The sequence below is a fragment of the Notechis scutatus genome, chromosome 2 (genome assembly GCF_049901735.1).
Source record: "Notechis scutatus isolate UNSWTSFEM ecotype Mainland chromosome 2, rNotScu1.2, whole genome shotgun sequence".
NCBI lineage: Eukaryota > Metazoa > Chordata > Lepidosauria > Squamata > Elapidae > Notechis > Notechis scutatus.
In genome coordinates this window covers 2,190,165-2,211,473 of record NC_142010.1, presented here as the reverse complement: position 1 = coordinate 2,211,473, position 21,309 = coordinate 2,190,165, and the positions used below count along the sequence as shown (strand labels likewise).

General features: G+C 38.9%; 2 protein-coding genes across 2 annotated transcripts in view; one reads left to right on the top strand and one right to left on the bottom strand.

Annotated features, from left to right (window-relative positions):
* Window positions 1-21,309, bottom strand: part of LOC113426308 (uncharacterized) — a 532,245-nt gene that overhangs the window by 15,395 nt on the left and 495,541 nt on the right. The window lies entirely within an intron of this gene.
* LOC148131623 (vomeronasal type-2 receptor 26-like) overlaps window positions 18,485-21,309 on the top strand; it is a 31,127-nt gene continuing 28,302 nt past the window's right edge. The window contains exon 1 of the mRNA XM_087953974.1: window positions 18,485-18,646. Coding sequence (XP_087810100.1) covers window positions 18,485-18,646 — 162 coding nt within the window. The remainder of the gene's footprint in view (window positions 18,647-21,309) is intronic.

Here is a 21,309-nt window from a genome sequence, read left to right as displayed (position 1 = left end):
TCAGACCAACGTTGAAGTTTAAGACTTTAAAACTTTTATGATGGTTACTGTTGCACCTGGTATTTATTTCACAAATACAGGTAGTCCTCAACTTACAGCCACAACTGAGCCCAAAATTTAGGTTGTTAGGTGAGAATTTGTTAAGTGAATTTTGTCCCATTTTATGAGATTTCTTGCCACAGTTATTAGGTGAATCACTAAAATTTATAAGTTAGTAAGCTGTTTATTTATTAACTGAATGTGGCTACTCCACTGACTTTTATTTTATTTGATTGTAATATAAAATACAAAAATGTGAAAGCAAATAGGAGGACACAGTAGGGAGGAGAAGGGTTTTTTTCTATTTCAAGCACAAAGTCCAGAAGAGGTCTCCCTGTAGCAAAAAAAACATACTTATATTCTTTTCTCTGCCAACTTCATCAACTTTGGTGGCCATTCATGTCCAGATTCCCTTTCAATTCTTAAATGTTGCATTAAAGGTAAGCAGAGACAATGGGGGATAACCCAACAATAATTGCCAGTTTCTAATATTTGTTCTGACCAGATTTAGAGATTTAGAGAAAGAGAAACAGAGTTGTTGTGTTATTGAATCTCTGGAGATTGTATTGCTCTGTGTGTGTGTGTGTGTGTGTGTGAGAGAGAGAGAGAGAGAGAGACAGACAGACAGACACACAGACAGACACACAGACAGACACACAGACAGACAACAAAAAGTGGAAAGAGAGTGGGAGAGACAGTGGGAATGGGAAAGAAAGGGAGAGAGGAATTAGAGAGAGAGAAAAATTAACATTCCTATCATATTTTCAGACAGAAGCACTGGGACAAAGTAGCCCTGTTTAGACTTAGGGTTGAAACGAGAACGTATATATTGCAAGTGTGATTCTCCCTATCTTTTTAGCTCCATCCTTTTCTAAGAAATTTCCAGATTTACAATCTTTCTGGGAAAGAGGTTTATTTGAATGAGAATGGAATTCCTACTGCCCATTTTGAAATCATGGACTGGAAAAATTTCCCAACAAGACTGTTGCTGGGGTTATAATTGGGAAGATTGGAAAAGAAGAAGTCTCATCAGATATCAAGATCTTTGTCCATGAGAGTGCCATCATATGGCCAATGTCTTTTAATCAGGTAACCAAATCTGCCTCTTTGTGGGTTTTATTATTTATCTATTCCTACGTATTCATGTGATTTTGAGGTTTTCAGTCTTTTCACTATGATGGAGGACCTGCCCAGGTAAAAGGACAGTTGAAGGAGACATTACTATTTCTCCTGGACCTCTCAAAAGATCTATTGCTTACAGTGGGAATACCAGCATTGTTCTGGGGTAGGATGCAACACAGGTTGTTGGCTAGTCCAAAGCTGCTTGTAGCATGTAAGGAAGCTAATGAGGCTCACAAATGAAGGACCAATATTTGACTCAGAGAGATTTATTTATTTATTAGATTTGTCAATCGCTTACAAGATAATAGGTATAAATATAAACATGAGTAAGAATATAGGAAATAGGTATGAATAAATGGGGACAATAGGATAGGGACTGTAGGAACCATGGGGCATTTATGCACAGCCCTTACAGACCTCTTAGGAATGGGGTGAGGTCAATAGTGTTTAGATTGAGGTTAAAGGAGTGGCGGTTTGAGGATTAAACAACAGAGTCAGGCAGTGCATTTCAGGCATTGACCACTCTGTTGCTGAAGTCGTACTTTCTGCAATCGAGTTTGAAGTGGTTTACATTGAGTTTGTATCTGTTGTGTGTTCTTGTATTACTATAGGGCATCTTACTCAGTGGAGTCCTTAGTGCTCTCTGAGCTTGGTTGTTGTTTGTGGGTATTCCATTGAATACTTATCCAACTAAGTAACATCATCAATGCCTTTATATGCACTGATAATGGTTTCTAGTCAAATAATGAAATATTTGCAAGCAGACAACCAAACTCAGACAGAATCAAGGTGTTTACAGTTCAAACTTGAGTTACAGAGTTTCTCTTCTATTGAACCTTATTCAGTGTTTGTTCACAACTAAAGTTTTCTTTGAGACTCTATTGACAGTAAATACAAGTTGTAAGAAGGCAGATGACATGTTTTGATAGATTGTGTTCTAGCAATTGCTAAGATAAGTGTGAGAAACCCTGTGCTTTCCCTGCTTTGGACCACACTTTGCAGCTTTATGTCATTGACCATTTGGCTGAATCTGATGGGATCTGAAGTCCAAATGCAGAAAAATCCCAGAAGGATAATGATGTCTGGACTGGAGAATCATCAGCCTTTTCTGAACATTAAGGGGACTCTGAGACTATAGTCTGCTGAAATGAAACTGCGAGTGGAGACTTTTCACTAAAACAAAAATATTTTCATTGCAATTGGAAACAGACCTTGAAAGTATCTTCTTGAATTTATGAACCCACTTGGGTGCTCCTTTCTGTTTTTAGAAGTAATCCCCTCATTCATATATTTCTCTGGCTTTCTTTCTGTTTAGAAGGCCCCCTTTTCTAGGTGTACTGAAAGTTGCCTCCCAGGATATACGAAGCTCTTGAGAGAAGGAGAACCAGTTTGTTGCTATGACTGTTCTCCATGCATGGAAGGAACCATCTCTGTGCAGAAATGTAGGAAGTTCAAGAACAAAGAAGGAGCACCAGTCTTTTATTTTAAGGGCAATGTCAGGATTCCGGCAGTTACCCCAATTAAATCATGAGTCTCAAGCCAAACTTCCAAAACTTCAAAAGGATTTATATTAGCAATAACATAGCACTTAGACTTATGTACTGCTTCATAGTGATTTAAAAGTTTTCTAAACAGTTTACAGAGTCAGCATATTTCCCCCAACAATCGGGGTCTTCATTTTACCAGCCTCTAAAAGATGGAAGGCTGATTCAACCTTGAGCTGATCAGAATAGAACTGCAGGCTGTGGGCAGAGTTAGCTTTGAATTCTGCATTGTATCACCATGGCTCTGGTATTAATAAAATTTGATCTCATATGCCGATATGCTACATCCAGACTCAGGAAGCAGTCTAAAAACACTTCATTGAAGGTAGAATTCACCATAGTGGATTTTTCACAAGTTGCTAAAACAATAACAAGCAATTTGAAAAAAAAGAGAGAGAGAGATCTTGAGAATAATGAAAGCATTTGAAACATCGATAGAAACAAGATTTATGACTAAAAACCATATATAATATTTTTTTGAAATGCAACAGGGAGATGTGTGGCTATTCTGTCTCAGTATTTTTCCATAAGAGAAATCCTGCTCAGCACGTATACCTCTCAGAGCAAAGTTCACTAAACTGACAGGAAAATAACTGACAGGAAGAAGCTAAGTTGATAAGAACTTCACAAAAGCCTGTGAAAGGATGTGTATTCGATAGCAGTCACTATGTATCATCACAGAAGCTTGTGTCAGATAAAAATACAGGAAAAAACATGCTTATCAATAACAGCCAAGAAGTTCGTTATTTGTATCACTTGTAGCCTGGTCTAAAAGATAAAGTTTGTAACTTCTTTGTCTTTCTGTAAACCCCCCTCACCCCCCTCTTTTCAGCATAATAAAAGAGCACAGCGTAGAGCAAGCCGAGAGCCTGAACATTCCATCTGTCTTAGGCTCAAATGAGGTAATTCCATCTGCCTCAAGCAATGCGCTGTCTCACCTAAAGAAATCTTCGTCTTGTGTTCTTTTTCTTTTAGCTTTGCAATCACTCTTGCGAGAGTTCCTCAATCACCCTGGCTAGGGTTACGCTGCTTAAACTCACCCTGGATAGGGTCCTGCTTTTGCCAAACTTCGCCCTTGCGAGGGCTTCTCTATATCTCACCCTTGCGAGGGTCACGTTCTGAGAGGAATTCAGCAATCAACCTGAAGATCTAAACAACAGACCGGTCGCTCAACGCGACAGATGGGGCTCGTCCGGGATTCCTTGATTTGTCTGGGATCTCTTGATCTTCAGGTTCCAAGGTGTGACTTCTGGCTAGAGGTGCATCTCCTTCACTCCCATTGCTACGCACCTGGCATAGGTTTCGTGCAGAATCGTAAGTAATGGGCTCCTCACTTTCTCAAGTTTCGTCAGGGCACAGGGACGAACTTTATAGTCTAGTGAAGAAGGCTAATTCCTTTCAGAAAATTAATGGTACAACTGTGTACCCAATTTCGAAGAAATATTTAAATAAATTTATAATTTATATTGAGGCGCACTGTCCAGCCTATCCATCTGCTGGAACTCTTAGCCATTCTTCATGGGAAAAATTAGGAAAATATTTACATGAAATTCCCAGAGCTCCCATGGATATACTTATCTCTTGGAGAGCAATAATGGCTGCTATAACAATTGTTTATCCATCTTCTAGTCTTCCTGAAAAATCTTTTTCTCTTGTTTCCTCTGATTCCCCTTCTTCTAATTTAAAAAACTTCCAAGCCTCTTGCAGCTCATTTTGATACAAATTCTTCCTCACCTCCTTATCCTGACATTTCTTCCCCTCCTCCCCCTCCTTCCTACAACCCACCTCACATTCCTGATGTTAACCCTATCAACTTCACTGATTCTCCTGCCTCCTTGCCTGTTCGTAATACCTTTCAGAAGGCACTGATTAAAGGATTCTTTTTTCTGACATCTTCTCAACTTGCTGCTTGGCACAATGACAATCGCTTAGCAGTTCAATCTGTTGCAACAGCTGGCATTCTTCAAACTGTTACCCTAGACCATCTTCTTTGTCAGGGAGCCATCCCGTACTCCACAGGATGAGATTCAGATGGGGAAAGGGGGTTATCCCATCATGAGAAAGGTCCTTCTCAACCTTCTTTGTCTTTTAACAAAATTCTTCAAGGACCCCACAGATTTTTCATTCTTATTCTCAGTGTGTTCCATCTTAGAACAAATCATTTAACTGTCTTTTATAACTTCTCTGTTGTGTCTGTTCAACCTGTGGGGCCGTGATCTTATGTCTCAACTTAACACAAAACTCATTATTGATTAATGGAATCTTTTGCTAAAACTCTACTATGTGTCAATACTATGTAAATAATGTCTTGCTACTCTATTGTTCTGCTTTTCCACAATTTCTGATGTACTTGAGAAGACAAGAGTGGGAAGCTAAGATTGTTTATTGCATGTAGATTTGATGATAAAGATGAAGGAAGGAAATGGAAATAGGAAGGAGAGAGATGGTTTGTGGATGTGTTGTTTGGAGGAAGGAAAGAGGCTTTGACAAATTGAGAAGGATGTGTATGTCTGTGAATGCAATGAGGGAATTCTGGGTGTTTGTTTGAAAGTAAACAAGAAAGTAGCAAAGAAAAAAGAAATGAGAGGGCGACCCCTAGTGGGCTGCTCTTTTCAGAGAACATAGATTGATTCCACCAAAAAATATCAGAGAAAGGGAGGGGCAATACTAGCCCATCACTTTTCTGAGTAAAACTCTTTGTCTTCTCAACCCACCTTGGTTCAAAAAAATATTGGAGCATGTACATGGTATGAAAATGCTCAATGGCATAAACGTTTAACTACTTCACAATCATCAGCACAACAAGCTGAATTAGCTGCTTTTCTATTGGCGTTGTTTCTTTTTTCACAACAATCTTTAAATGTAATATCTGATAGTATGTATGTTACTCAGATGGTTGCTCATATTTTTGATGCATATATTTCTCCTGTTACTCCTCCCTCTCTAATGAAACTTTTTTTACAGCTTCAGACACTGTTGAAAAAGCGAGGGAAACCTTTATTTGTAGCTCATATCAGAAGTCATCAGCAATTGCCTGGATTCCTAGCAGAAGGCAATCATATGGCAGATGAGGCTTGTAAAATTATGGCCTCCTCTCCCCTTCTCCAACAGCCTTCACCTGGGGAGAGTCATGATTATTTTCATCAAAACAGGAAAGCCCTAGTGAGACAATTTGGAATTACATATCAAGAAGCCACAGCAATAATTCAGCAATGTCCAACATGTAGCTTGCAGGCCAAAGGTATCCCTGAAGGCGTTAATCCTAGGGGTACTCAAGCCTGTGATACATGGCAAATGGATGTAACTCATTATCCTCCCTTTGCTCCCTGGAAATACATTCATGTATCAGTAGATACTTATTCAGGGTTTATTATAGCAACATTGCAAAGAGGAGAGGCTACAAAAATGTTATTAATCACTGTATTCGGTCATTCGTAACGTTGGGATGTCCAAAAATTCTCAAAACAGATAATGGTCCTGCTTATGTCAGTTCTCCCTTTGCTGAGTTTTGTCATAAGTGGGCCATTACACATAAGTTTGGCTTACCCTTCAACAGCCAAGGTCAAGCGATTGTAGAGAGATCGCATTTAACTTTGAAACAAGCCCTTGATAGGCACTTGGGGAAAAAAGGCTCAGGCCCCCCAAACCTCCCAACGTTGCAAAATATCTTAAATGTTTGTCTGTACACTCTTAACTTTCTCAATCTTACTGGCTCTCCTCCCTCCACAGCGGCTTCTCGCCACTTCACTAAGCCAGTAGTTCCCTCTTCCCGTCCTCTTGTTTATTTCAGACAGCTTCCAGATCCTGCGTGGAAAGGTCCTGCACAGCTCATCACCTGGGGAAAAGGTTACGCAGCTGTCCAACTTCCTGATCGAGTGCTTTGGGTTCCTGCTCGCTGTGTCAGACCTTACCATGGCAAACCTGACTCTAACTCTAATCTTTCTTCTGATATCAATACTTCCTGTCTTTTCTCAATTTAAGGCATCTCCTGATGCTATTTTTGCTTTCCTTACTGATACTGTTTGTTAGGTATAACATTGATACCAAATATGGTTTGGGTGAATAAATATATAAAACTTAGATATCATGGTTTAAGTGCTTATCACTTTAAGCACAATGCTGCAGGCAATTAGCCGATTAAGGGTGCGGTTAGAAGTTACAATATAAGGAAGCATTAGAAGCTGGAAAGCTAACTGTGTCTTACTGCGACTAACTGTGTCTTACTCCGACTAATTGTGAGTGCCTGTGACTGAACTGTTCTTGTTTGCTACTGTTTGCTGATTTACTGCGTAATTCTACTGTTCTACTGTTTGAACTTCTTGCTGAATATCCAGCGTTTGTTCCTCTGGAGAGAGGCACCAGAGGAGGAGAAGATATCTTTATCGGCTGATAAAGATATTCCAAGGACTCTTAACTTGGACTATACTAGTGAGTCTTACTGGATGGAAATACTGTGAATGACTTAATGGACTGAATGACAATGCTTTAAACTCTAAATGGATTAAAAACTATTTAAACTACAAACAGTGTTTGTGTTCAGTGTGTGTATACTCTGGGGCCCTTCCACTCTCGTTTGGCTGCCTGGCTTGACTACTGCTGCAATACTCTGCTAGGGGTTAATCCCCAAACTCTAACATTGGTTATGGGCCCAGCAGCATAGTCTAACTAACCAGGATATAGCAGAGAGAGTTGGTGTGAGTTGCACATTACTGTAAAAACAAACTGTTTTAATTAGTTTAAAATAGTCAAAATATCTGAAGAGTAATGGCACAAGTAAATTTGTCACAACTGTCCATGATATCCAGGCTGGATGGAACAAACTATTTTTCATGGTCAATGAAATGTAGTTTAATTCTACGCAGAGAAGGTTTGTGGGACATTATAGCAAACCCACCAGATGTTAGTAGCTGGGATCCTGCTGATGATGATGATAACGAAAAGTTACAAGACTTTAAACTAAAGAATGAGCAGGCTTTATGCATCATAGGACTGACTCTCTGTGATCAGCAGCTTGTCCATATTCGTGGAGAAGAAAATGCTGCAAACTGCTGGGAGAACCTCAGGAAGATTTATGTTCGGGACAGTGTAGGAGCACATATAAATCTTACACGGAAGCTTTTTCGAATGCATCTTCAGAGGAATGGAGATATGTTAGTTCATTTAAACTGTATGAAGAGCATTTTTCAAGATTTGCAAGAAAAAGAGCTTATATTTAATGAACTGCAACAAGGCTACATAATATTATCTTCATTAGATCAAAGCTATGATGACTATGTGACTTCGTTAGAGGTATTGCCAAAAGAAAGCCTCTCATTAACCGAGATTACAGGCAGGCTACTAGAAGAAGCCAGAAGAAGGCGTGAGCGTGACGAGCTGAGAGAAGATAAGAAAGAAGAGAAATTATCTTCAAAGCTTGAAAGAAACCAGCAAAGCAAATTACAGCATCCGGAAGAAGAGAATTTATCTTCGACGGCATACACAATTAAAAAGTGTTTTAATTGTGGAGGCAGAGGACATTTGGCAAGATTTTGCAAAAAGAGAAAAAGCCAGAATATAAAAAAAGCCAAAGAAAGCATTTGAACTAGCCACGTTTAGCAACTCTGATGTGAAGAATGATATATGGGTGGTTGACAGTGGCGCATCCCACTGCATCACAAGAGATAAGACAAAATTTATAAAAATGTCTAAAAGCTCTCAACATATATCTCTTGCTAACGGCTGGAATCTTAAAGCGAAAGGAGAAGGTCTTGCACATTGTCCGTGCATAAACCAGGATATAAAAATGTTGTATGTACCGCAACTAAAGTTTAATTTGCTTTCAGTAAGGGTATTAGATAAATTAGGTTATGTAATTACTTTTAAAGATAATAATTGCATAATTGAAAAAGATAACAAAAGGGTAACTGCAGCTTTAAATGGAACATTATATGTCTTAGACAATAGTAAGAAATGGGAGGCACAAACTGTATTTAATAATATAAAACCTCATAATGAATGTATCCATTTATTGCATAGGCGTTTGGGGCATGTAAATTTTAAAATGCTAAAACGTACAGTTGAGTTATCTGAAGGAATAAGGTTAAAACCTTGTGATAAATATTTGCGTTGTAATGTTTGCTGTGAAGATAAGAGCAAAGTATTGCCTGCAAATAGGCTAAATGGTTTCAAAACAAAAGAACCTTTAGAAGTGGTATTTGCAGACATCATAGGTCCAAAGAAACCCAGTATGGGGGGGTGCTAGATATATACTGAGCATTATGGACCATTATTCTAGATATGGGTTTTGCTATTTAATGAAAAGCAAAACTGAAACATATCAACATTTTTTCAATTGGCTTAAGTTTGCTGAAAGAAAGTCTAAACGACAACTGATAACCCTGGTGACAGATAATGGCACGGAATTTATTAATAACAAATTCCAGAACAGACTTAAGGTAGCTGGAATAGAGCATAAGAAGTCTGCTCCATACAGGCCAGAACATAACGCTTTTATTGAAAGAAGAGGCCAAACACTACAGGCAATGGTTAGAGCAATGTTAAATGATTCTGGGTTACCTGATTCTTTGTGGGGGGAGGCTACAATGTGTGCTAATAACATATTGAACAACGTTGTTAATATAACAACAGGTGAAATACCATTCACCAGGTGGCATGGCAGGAAACCTGACCTAAGTTACCTGCACACATTTGGTGCACCAGCATGGGTGCATATTCCTGCACAACTCAGAAAAAAAGGGCAACATAGAGCTAAACGATTTTTCTTCGTTGGTTATCAGGCAAACCATAGGGCATATAGATTTTGGGAGAAAGGCACATCTAAAGTGTTATGTAGTGCTAGTGCCCAATTTCTAGAACATGAAGGATGGGAGAAATTAGAACAGGATGCCAATAAAGATGTAATTATTGAATCCTATAGAAATCCCATTAGTTATCCCTGTAACTTTAAAAATAAAGTAAAGAGACAAATACAGGATGAAATAGTGCCCATAAAGGAAGAAACAGATTCAATAGCTGAACAGGATGAGAAAGATGAACAGGTAGTAGTTCAAGAAAGTCCTCCTGAAAGCCCTGTAATTCCCAGAAGAACTACACATGTATCTAGACCGCCTGATAGGTACCAGGCTAACACAGTGTGCCAGATTAATCAAGTTCCTAATTCTGTTGAAGAAATTAAAAAGTATCCTACTAAGGAAAAAGAAAGATGGTATGCAGCAATGAATAAGGAACTGAATTCATTAAGTGATATGAAGGTGTATGAAAATGCCAAATTACCTGTAGGTAAGAAATCCATTGGCTGCAAATGGATATTTAAGGTAAAAACAGATAAGGATGGTAATTTAATACATAAGGCAAGGTTAGTAGCCCAAGGTTTTAGGCAGAATGCCAATGACTACGATGAGGTGTTTGCACCTAGTCTTAAGGCAGCAACCTGACCTTGAGGGCAGCTTTAGTGTGGGCAGCTAGTAAAAACTATATAGTTAACCATCTAGATGTGGAAACTGCTTACTTGCACGCCCCATTAAAACATACTATTTATATGAAAAAACCTGTTGGCATTAAAAGTGAAAATAAGGATAATAATGATTGTTGGTTGTTAAAGAAAAGCCTCTATGGTCTTAAACAATCAGGCTATGAATGGAACCAGTATATTGTAAAGGAACTAGACAATATAGGATTTAAAGCTGGTTTAGCCGATCCATGTCTGTTTAAGAGGGAGACAAATGGGAAAGTATCATTATTATTACTATTCACAGATGACATTGCATTGATAACTGAAACTAATGATGAAGCAAATAAAATAATAGCATCATTAGGAAAGAGAATAAAGATCAAGCAATTAGGGGAGATAAAGAAGTATCTCGGTTTGAATATAAAGAAAACACGGAAAGGTTTTAAGATATCTCAGGAAGATAAGATAAGCAAATTGCTAAAAGATTACAAGATGGAGCTTTGTAAGCCGGCTAAGACTCCAATGAGTCAGGAGTTTAGCAACACTGATGAACAAAGCCCGGAGTTTGATAAGGTGATTTATCAATCTTTAATTGGTAGTTTGTCTTATATAAGCAATTGGTCTAGACCAGATATATCATACTGCGTGAATCAGTTGGCTAGATTCAATTCTGCACCATGTGAAAGACACTGGATTGCAGCTAAGAGGATATTAAGATATCTTAAAAAGACAATGAATTATTCATTGTATTTAGAACCAAAGGGTGATTTAATTCTGAGTGCTTATGCAGATGCTAGCTTTGCATCAGAAAGAGACACTAGAAAGTCGACTTCAGGAACAGCCATAATGCTGGGTAAGACATTAATAGGCTGGAAGTCAATAAGACAACAGCATATAAGTTTGTCTACTATGGAGGCAGAATTCTCCTGTTTATCACTGTTATGTACAGAATTAATAATGTATAAACAAATGTTAATTGATATAGGTATAACTGTAGATTATCCTATAATTATACATGAAGATAATCAGGCAGCAATTCAAATGGCCACAAATATTGCAGTAAAAACAAGGAGCAAGCATACAGATCTAAGATACCTAAACGTGAGACAATCTGTAAGAAGTAAGATGATACAGCTAGAGTACTGTATGTCGGAGGACAATTTAGCCGATAATTTTACTAAAGCCCAAGGTGCCAGTAAGCACCAGGAGAGTTGTGAAAAATATGGGGTTAGATTGTAAAGGTATTATATATTTATTTCACCCAAAAGGGGAGTATGTTAGGTATAACATTGATACCAAATATGGTTTGGGTGAATAAATATATAAAACTTAGATATCATGGTTTAAGTGTTTATCACTTTAAGCACAATGCTGCAGGCAATTAGCCGATTAAGGGTGCGGTTAGAAGTTACAATATAAGGAAGCATTAGAAGCTGGAAAGCTAACTGTGTCTTACTGCGACTAACTGTGTCTTACTCCGACTAATTGTGAGTGCCTGTGACTGAACTGTTCTTGTTTGCTACTGTTTGCTGATTTACTGCGTAATTCTACTGTTCTACTGTTTGAACTTCTTGCTGAATATCCAGCGTTTGTTCCTCTGGAGAGAGGCACCGGAGGAGGAGAAGATATCTTTATCGGCTGATAAAGATATTGCAAGGACTCTTAACTTGGACTATACTAGTGAGTCTTACTGGATGGAAATACTGTGAATGACTTAATGGACTGAATGACAATGCTTTAAACTCTAAATGGATTAAAAACTATTTAAACTACAAACAGTGTTTGTGTTCAGTGTGTGTATACTCTGGGGCCCTTCCACTCTCGTTTGGCTGCCTGGCTTGACTACTGCTGCAATACTCTGCTAGGGGTTAATCCCCAAACTCTAACACTGTTACTTTTATTTTTAAAGATAATCTTCTTTCTGCATGTAATTATGTTTTCCAACACAATGGTAGTTTTCTTTCTCCTACTTCTGACATAACTATTTACTATTACTATTCTCCTTGTTTAATATTTTTAACTATACATGTTACTCAACTTACTATAGGTTCTTATTCTTGCTTAGGATTTTTTCACAATCACACTTATTTCAATCACACTGTTCTATTGCTTTCAACTTCTTCAGTGGCATCTACTCCACTATCTTCTGTTTTACTTACATTGCCATCTCAAGCTAATTCTGAGAAAACTTTTCCTGGAGATAAACTACGCTGGCATCTTCGTTGCTGCTTTCCACCCTGTGATGTCACCAAATGCATATTGCATCATTCATCTTCCTGGGTTCCTGATCGCTACAAACCACCTGTCGTGCGAAGACGCTACCTCATCCCTGATGACATCCATCGCAAGACTACAGCTCCCATTCGAGCTCGCTATTTTGGGTATCCTGCCTTCATCGCTGACAACTCCATCTCTAAGCAGTCTGCATCTCATGCTGTTCCAAGATTTGGCTATCATCGCATTCCTCGAAGCATGCAATCATCTTCTACAAATGAACATCAACCTCAAACTTATACCTGGACTATCCTTGATTTTCAAGGAAAAATTTTAAACACCACCACTAATTATACTCGATGGCCATGGTTTCCTCAGCTTTTCATGGATTTTGCTGAAATGGGAACAGGAGTAGAAAAATTTGCAGACAAAAAACTACAAGCTGATACATGGGACAAGCAAGGCTCCTGTTCTCCAGCATCTGCTGACAACTTTAGATTATATTTTTGTCCTGCTCACAATACTGGTACTTCTCGTTCTGCCTGCGGTGGGGTAGTTGACAGATATTGTAAAAATGGAGTTGTGTATCCACAGGTCATATCTGGTGGGAAGCACCTACCAAAAATGACTATATTCATATTACCCGTGCTCAAGCACATCTTCCTGCTCTCAATGGCCTTGTTGTGGACAGAGAATAAATCCACTCAGAATCACTTTTACTGCACAAGGAAAGACACTTGCAAGAAAACAATGGATGGTTGGGTTCACTTGGGGAGGACGTCAGTGGGATGGTCAAGGAGATGAAGGGAATATTTTTACAATTCGTCTTTCTATATCTATGTCTCATTATGATGTTGGTCCCAATCCTAATTTGAAATCAACCTTTCTACAAAAACACAATATTCAGGTGAATCCATTAGTACAGTTGGTCAATTCTTCTTACACATTGCTAGCAACTACACTTAATGATTCATCCAAAACTGATCAATGTTGGCTTTGCTTATCTGATTTGCCACCATTCTATGATGCAGTAGCTTCCAATGAACCTATAAAAACTCCACCAGTGACACACAATGCAGATGGAACACTTCCTCCATTACTATCACTGACATAATAGGTAGGGGATGTTGCCTAGGACACATACCTGCTAATTATTCTCAATATTGTCAGAAGGTTTCATCAGGGTATCACTGTAATGTATATCTACCAAAAGAGAGATCAAACCTTAACATTGGAGGCTATGGTCCTCTATACACTACCTCCAATGGCAATATCACAGCTCGCCTCAAAGGACAATTCTTCATCCCAGGTAATAATTCTATATGGGCTTGCTCCACAGGAACAACTGCATGTGTTCATGGTGATGTTCTTATTGCTCAGGATCTTTTGTATTCAGGTAAAACTAATTCCAAAGATCACATTTTATCCAGGTTCAGAACTTATCAATGAACTTGAACCTCCACAATTTCCCTTCATCAGAAAAGAGAAATCATTACAGCTGTAACACTATCTGTATTATTAGGTCTTGGGGCAGCAGGTGCAGCCACAGGTGTAGCAGCTCTAGCTGTTGGTCATCAACAGTTAGCAACTCTAAGTTTACAAATAGATGAAGATCTCAAACGCATAGAGACTTCAATTACTGCTCTTCAAAATTCTCTCTCATCTCTAGCTGAAGTGACTCTTCAGAACAGAAGAGGTCTAGATTTGTTATTTTTAAACAAAGGGGGATTATGTGTAGCAATAAAAGAAGAATGTTGTTTTTATGCAGATCATTCAGGAATTGTTAAAGATTCTATGGCTGAATTGCGTAAACGTTTGAAGGATAGAGAGAATGAAAGACAACAAAGTCAGTCATGGTATCAAGGCATGTTTAATTTTTCTCCTTGGTTAACAACACTATTGTCAGCCTTAATAGGTCCTCTTGTGCTATTGCTTCTTGCATGTACTATTGGTCCATGTGTAATAGGACGTTTACTTACATTTCTGAGGGATCGTTTGAATACACTTGACAATGAAGTTAACAATACTCAAAAAACAGTTAGCTTTCTCACATCTGTAATTGAATCAAAAGACCTTGTCAAAAAACCTTTGCTGGAATGGTACTCTGATCAAGAGTCAGAGGAAGAATTAGACACTAAAAATTCCTTTTCTCCAAAAGAAGTTTTGTTAACTCTGCCAAGTCATGATTTGGGGGATGAGGACTTTTCCTCGTATGAGTTGGTTCTGCAAGGCACCAACAAACTGAAGGGTTTGTTGTCACCTTGTGGGACTACTCGGGAGGAGAAAGGACTCTACCTAGAATCATGAGCACAAAAAAAAAAAGAAAAGAAAAGGAGGAATTGTGGCTATTCTGTCTCAGTATTTTTCCATAAGAGAAATCCTGCTCAGCACGTATACCTCTCAGAGCAAAGTTCACTAAACTGACAGGAAAATAACTGACAGGAAGAAGCTAAGTTGATAAGAACTTCACAAAAGTCTGTGAAAGGATGTGTATTCGATAGCAGTCACTATGTATCATCACAGAAGCTTGTGTCAGATAAAAATACAGGAAAAAACATGCTTATCAATAACAGCCAAGAAGTTCGTTATTTGTATCACTTGTAGCCTGGTCTAAAAGATAAAGTTTGTAACTTCCTTGTCTTTCTGTAAACCCCCCTCACCCCCCTCTTTTCAGCATAATAAAAGAGCACAGCGTAGAGCAAGCCGAGAGCCTGAACATTCCATCTGTCTTAGGCTCAAATGAGGTAATTCCATCTGCCTCAAGCAATGCGCTGTCTCACCTAAAGAAATCTTCATCTTGTGTTCTTTTTTCTTTTAGCTTTGCAATCACTCTTGCGAGAGTTCCTCAATCACCCTGGCTAGGGTTACACTGCTTAAACTCACCCTGGATAGGGTCCTGCTTTTGCCAAACTTCGCCCTTGCGAGGGCTTCTCTATATCTCACCCTTGCGAGGGTCACGTTCTGAGAGGAATTCAGCAATCAACCTGAAGATCTAAACAACAGACCGGTCGCTCAACGCGACAGAGATGGAAAAAAAATAAACACTTATATGTTATAATGGATGGAAAACTTCAAAGACACAATCACATTACAAAAATTAGAAGAGTTTTCAAAAAGAAAAATACAGAAAATTCACTCCAAGTTATTATTTAAGGAGAAATTGCTGCAAAATGTTTTATAGGTGTTCCATAACTACATCAACAATAGAAAAATATATAAATCATTTAACAATATTGGAAAAGCCATGACAAGATGCAACACTTTATCATCTGTAGTGGTTATGCAAAAACAACAACAACAAAACCCAAAATCATTGGGATGAAATACATCAAATTATTCAGAAAAACCCTATACAAAAATGAATTGAAACCACACATTTTCTTTTATATGTGTACCTTCAAAAAGCAAAACCCCATTATGTACTATGAGGTTTGTTCTGACAGGTGCAAGAACTAATTTGTCAAGAGTAAAATATGAATAAATAAAATTATTGTCAAATGATTGATTAATAATGATACTAGGGTATTCAATTTTTGATTGATAATATGAGCTATTATGCAATGTAACTGTAACTGAACACTATGAAATGGATGCACAAAAAAATTTGTAAACCAACCGGCACACTGCTTGTATATTTATGGAACAAAGTTTGATGTTTTTATGCTTTGTTTGTTTATGTTTGTCTTTAAAAATCAATAAAATTTACCCCCCAAAAAATGCAAAACCCCATAATGTACTTAGAGGTTTGTTCTGTCAGCTGCAAGAACTAATTTGTCAAGAGTATTGGAAAATAGGTATTTTGTCAGTGATGTCAGATTGGGAAGTCAATTTACAGAATATGCAGCATCGCACAATTGACAATATCTACAGCAGTGTTCCTCCATCACAGTATCTGTGATGAAATTTAACCAAATTTAAAAAAGAATGGCTCTCTGGATATGGAATGGCTTGCACAGCAGGATGTATTTAGACCTTTGGAACATGATTTTAGCCAGAAAGTTGTGAGATTAAAGCTTGCCCTCAGAAGTTGTGGTAGCGTCAACATTTGAGACTTTCAAGAATAGATTGGACTGCCATTTGTCAGAAATGTGGTAGGGTCTCCCGCTTGGACTGGGGGTTGGACTAGATGACCTACAAGGTGCTTTTCAAATCTGATTGCAAGTCTGATTGCAAATCTGATCGCAAAAACAAATAGAATAAGTTTGTGGAGGAAAAGGGTTGTGTGTGCACACATGTATTTTACTCACAGCTTGATGAAATAAACAAAAGGGAAGAGAGGAAGATTTTCCATAACCATATTTTTCTACCTTATCCATGCTGAGTAATTATTTCTTTTTGAGATATTTAATTGTCGTTATCGAATGCAGACCAATTTTCATTATTCTAAAAATATCATTTAAAAAATAGAAAGAGAGTTTAAAAAAATTTCATTGCTCTATCTATGTCCTGCTTCTGGTCAGTTGGTCAAGATGCGCTGAATATCATTGAATCACTTGTTAAAAACAGTAATTTGTGTTTTCCAGATGTAGCCCATTGTGAAAAGTGTCCAAATGACCACTACTCCAACAAGAAGCGGGATCGTTGTGTCCCCTTCTTTGACAAACTGCCTTCAGTGTTGTTTTGTCAATTGCCGTGTCTTCCTTGCTGGCCAAGACTGTCATGGTGGTGGTGGCATTTCTGGCCACAAAGCCAGGCAGCAGGATGAGAAAATGGTTGGGGAAAAGTCTGGCCAACTCCATTGTCTTGTCCTGCTCTGGGATTCAGGTGGGCATCTGCCTTACATGGTTGGGAATCTCTCCCCCATTTCCACATTCTGACCTGCATTCCCAACCAGGAAAGATCATCCTGCAGTGTAATGAAGGCTCAGTTATCATGTTCTATAGTGCCCTTGGCTACATGGGGTTCCTTGCTACCATCTGCTTCATAGTGGCTTTTCTAGCCAGAAAACTCCCAGGGACTTTCAATGAAGCCAAGTGGATCACCTTCAGCATGCTGGTTTTCTGCAGTGTTTGGATCTCCTTTGTCCCTATCTGAGCACCAAAGGGAAATACATGGTGGCTGTGCAGATCTTCTCCATCTTGGCCTCCAGCCTGGGTTTACTGGGCTGCATCTTCATCCCCAAATGTTACATCATCATTCTGAGACCTGACATGAATATGAGGGAGCATCCTGGCTGCACCTGCAAATCCCTGATGCTACAATGGAGCTAGCGGACTGGACCTTGGACTTTCAAGATCGCAATATAGTCTCTGGTAAGAGAAGGGGAGGGGGCCTAATTATTTATGTACGTAAGGACTGGTGCACAAACAGCAAAATAACACACAGCCATTGCTCACCAGATTTATAGGCCATGACTGTTCAGTGTGGATCATTTTATCTGCCACAGGAGCTAACTGTAGTCACCATCACTGCTGTATATTTACCTCCAGGTGTTAACATGGTGCTCAGTCACCTTCAAGACATAATTACCATGCAACAGAGAGTTCATCCTGAGGGTGTTCACATCATTGCTGGGGATTTCAACAGAGCATGCTTAAAAACTGTGCTCCCCAAACTTTACCAACATGTTAAGTGCCCAACCAGGGGAAAAAACACACTTGATCATGTGTACTCAAATATTAAGCATGCTAATAGAGCAAAATCTCTTCCCCACTTAGGACAATCAGACCATTTCACCCTGCTTTTACTACCAGCCTACACTCCCCTTAGGAAGAGAACAAAACCTAGCAGTCAAACTATTAGATGCTTGCCTGAAAATGCCCTCTCCCAATTTCAGGATTGTTTTGCCCGCACAGATTGGAGCATCTTCAAACAACAGGATTTTTAGTTATACACAGAGACTGTGCTTTTCTACATGAAGACCTGTGTAGAAAATGTCACTGTGGACAAACGCATACGGACCTTCCCAAACAGGAAACCCTGGATGACCAGTGAAGTCCAGACTCTGATCAGGGCCCATGACCTGGTTTTTAGAGCAGGTGACACCTCACAGTAGAGCACTGCCAGAGCTGAGCTGAGAAGGGGCATCAAACATGCTAAGGAGATGTATAGGAGGAAGGTCAAGGGCCACTTTACTGACAATGACCCATGGCAGATGTGGAGGGGGATACAGGCCATGACCAACTATAAAGGCCAGGGCCCAACAAACAGCGAGAGCAGTAGCACTCTGGCAGAGGAGCTAATCAGCTTTTTCGTACGCTTTGAGACCACCAAGAACCTAGATATACTGCCTCATGAGGACGACGATGCTGCACCTCTCTCTCTTCAGGTGCATGAGGTGAGAAAAACACTGAGAGCAGTAAATTCCAGGAAAGCTGCAGGGCCTGATGGCATTCCTGGTGCAGTAGTTAAAGCGTGTGCAGACCAGTTGGCAGAAATACTTACAGAGCTGTTCAATCTATCTTTAATACATGCCATCATCTCACAATGCCTGAAGGCTGCAACCATCATCCCTGTTCCCCAGAAAACAAATATAAACACTCTCAATGACTATAGGCCCATAGCGTTAACAAGCTCCATTATGAAGGTTTTTGAGCAACTAGTTTCACAGCACATCAGAGACTGCCTCCCTCCTTCCTTTGATCAACATCAGTTTGCTTATAGAGCAAATCGATCTACAGAGGATGCTGTGGCCATCATACTTCATAGAGCGCTGAGTCATCTGGAGAACAAACAGAGCTATGTGAAGATGCTCTTTGTGGACTACAGCTCTGCGTTTAACATTATCATCCCAGATATACTAGTAATCTGCAGGTCTCCACCCTACATGCTCCTGGATTAAGAACTTTTTGGCAAACAGACCACAGTCTGTTAGACTTGGCCCCTTACCTTTCTTCCACTATTACACTCAGTACTTGTTCCCCTCAGGGTTGTGTCTTGAGCCCCCTGCTATATGCCTTGTACACCTTTGACTGCTCACCAAGCCACACAACAAACACCATCATAAAGTTTGTGGATGACTTGACTGTGATTGGTCTCATCTCCAGAGATGATGAGACAGCATATAGGGCAGAAGTAGAGAACCTGTCTGTCTGGTGTTCACAGAACAATCTGTCACTGAATGTCCATAAAACCAAAGAACTGATTATGGACTTCAGGAAACATGGACAGGACCATGCCCCACTCATCATCAATTGAGGACGAGTGGAAACTGTCCCTACGATCAGATTCCTTGGTATCCATATTTCAGCTGATATCTCCTGGTCCCCTAACACCAAGGCCATAGTGAAAAAGGCTCAGCAGCGGCTGCACTTTCTTTGCCCCTGGACGGTCCAAACGGACCTAAACCATCCTGAAGAGATGGCGATAGTGAAGAGTGTATCCTGTAGATCCCAGGGATACCGCAAAGTCCCTGGTTGATCCAGGAGAAGCTCTTCTTGCCAGCGGCAGAGAGGCAGCCATTAAAGCTGCTGAATTTGGGACAGCTCCGAAACGGAAGAGACTAGAAAGAGAAGGTGTCTTGGTTTGGTGAGAACTTTTTTATTATTATTCTAAGATTTAAAAGGACACCCTAAGGAAAAGAAAGAATCTGTAAAAGTTTTGACAGAACTGAATAAGCGGCGGTTTTAAACGGAAGTGTCAAAGTAAGGCTTTGTTTTTTGCTTTTTTTTTTCTTATTGCTGGACTTCTATCGCGATTTTGTATTTGCTAACTGGACTGGTTCTTTTCCTATTTACATCTATTTTTTCTTTTCTTTTTTGATTTTGCAATATTTTAGGTTAGAGACTCCCTTTAGTTAATTTTCTTTTTTTTAATATACTTTCTCTCTCTCTTTTTTTTAACTTCTATTATGTTTTGTCTGGGAAAGGAGGGGGAAAGTGAGAGTAAAGAAACTTTGTAACACTGCCAACTAGAGGCTTGAAAATGTTTTAGACGAAGCTGAGAAAGCTGAGAAAGAAATATCTGAGACTCCCTTTCAAGGACATTGCTATGTGATAAGATAGAGGGAAGAGCACGGGAGAGTGTTATTGCAGGTGTTCTTCTGGATTTCTATCAACAATTGAAGCTTGGTTTAGTAGTTTGTGGAGAAGAGAGTTATAATAAGAGCCTTGGATAATTAAATAAAGTGCAGTGTGTTCTTTTTATCTTTTTAAGTTGTGCTACCCCTCCTTACCAGCTTTACTGTACTCTTTTATTTAAACCTATATTTTTGTAATATTTCCACTTTTGCCTTTTATTTTAAAGGGAAAGCCTCAAAAATTTTCTTTTTTTTTTCTCCTTTCTTCTTTGGGATTTTTTATCTTTCCATCCATTCTTTTGGTTCATTTTTATGCTTTTTTTATTTGAGACCTCTCAATTGGATTAAGGTGTTGAAGAACCTGAAGAATTTTTTTTCTTTTTTTTTGTTCTTTTAAACCCTTTTTTGTTTTTTCCCTTTCTTTTTACTTAACTATTGATTGGATTAAGGTTCAGAAGAAACTGAAGAAATTCTCCCTCCTTTTCTTTTTATTACTATTGGGCTTTTTTCTCTCTACCATTTTTATTTTTCACCTTGGATTATCATTGGCTACTTCATAATTGGATTAAGGTTTAGAAGAACCTGAAGATTTTGAATTGTTTAAAATGAGTAGGAAATTTATAGCTTCTGGCTCCTCAACTTTTACTTCCGCCTCCCCACCTTCTGGAGGACAACGTTCAATTCAGACAATGTTAAAGCAAGACAAAGAACAAGAAAAAGTGACTCTACAGATGATTATGCAAGGAATCCAAGACCTTAAAACAAAATCAGACACTATTGAAAAGAGAATAGAGAACATTGAACAAAGAACAGAGAATATCGAACAAAGAATAGGGAAAACCGATGAAAAAGTGGAGAATATTCAACAAATGATGGTGAAGTATGATGAGAGATTCCAAAAAATTGAAGAAGAAGATAAACAAAGAGATAAGAAGATTGGAGACATTGATAGCAGATTAACAGTGATTGAACAAGATAAAAGT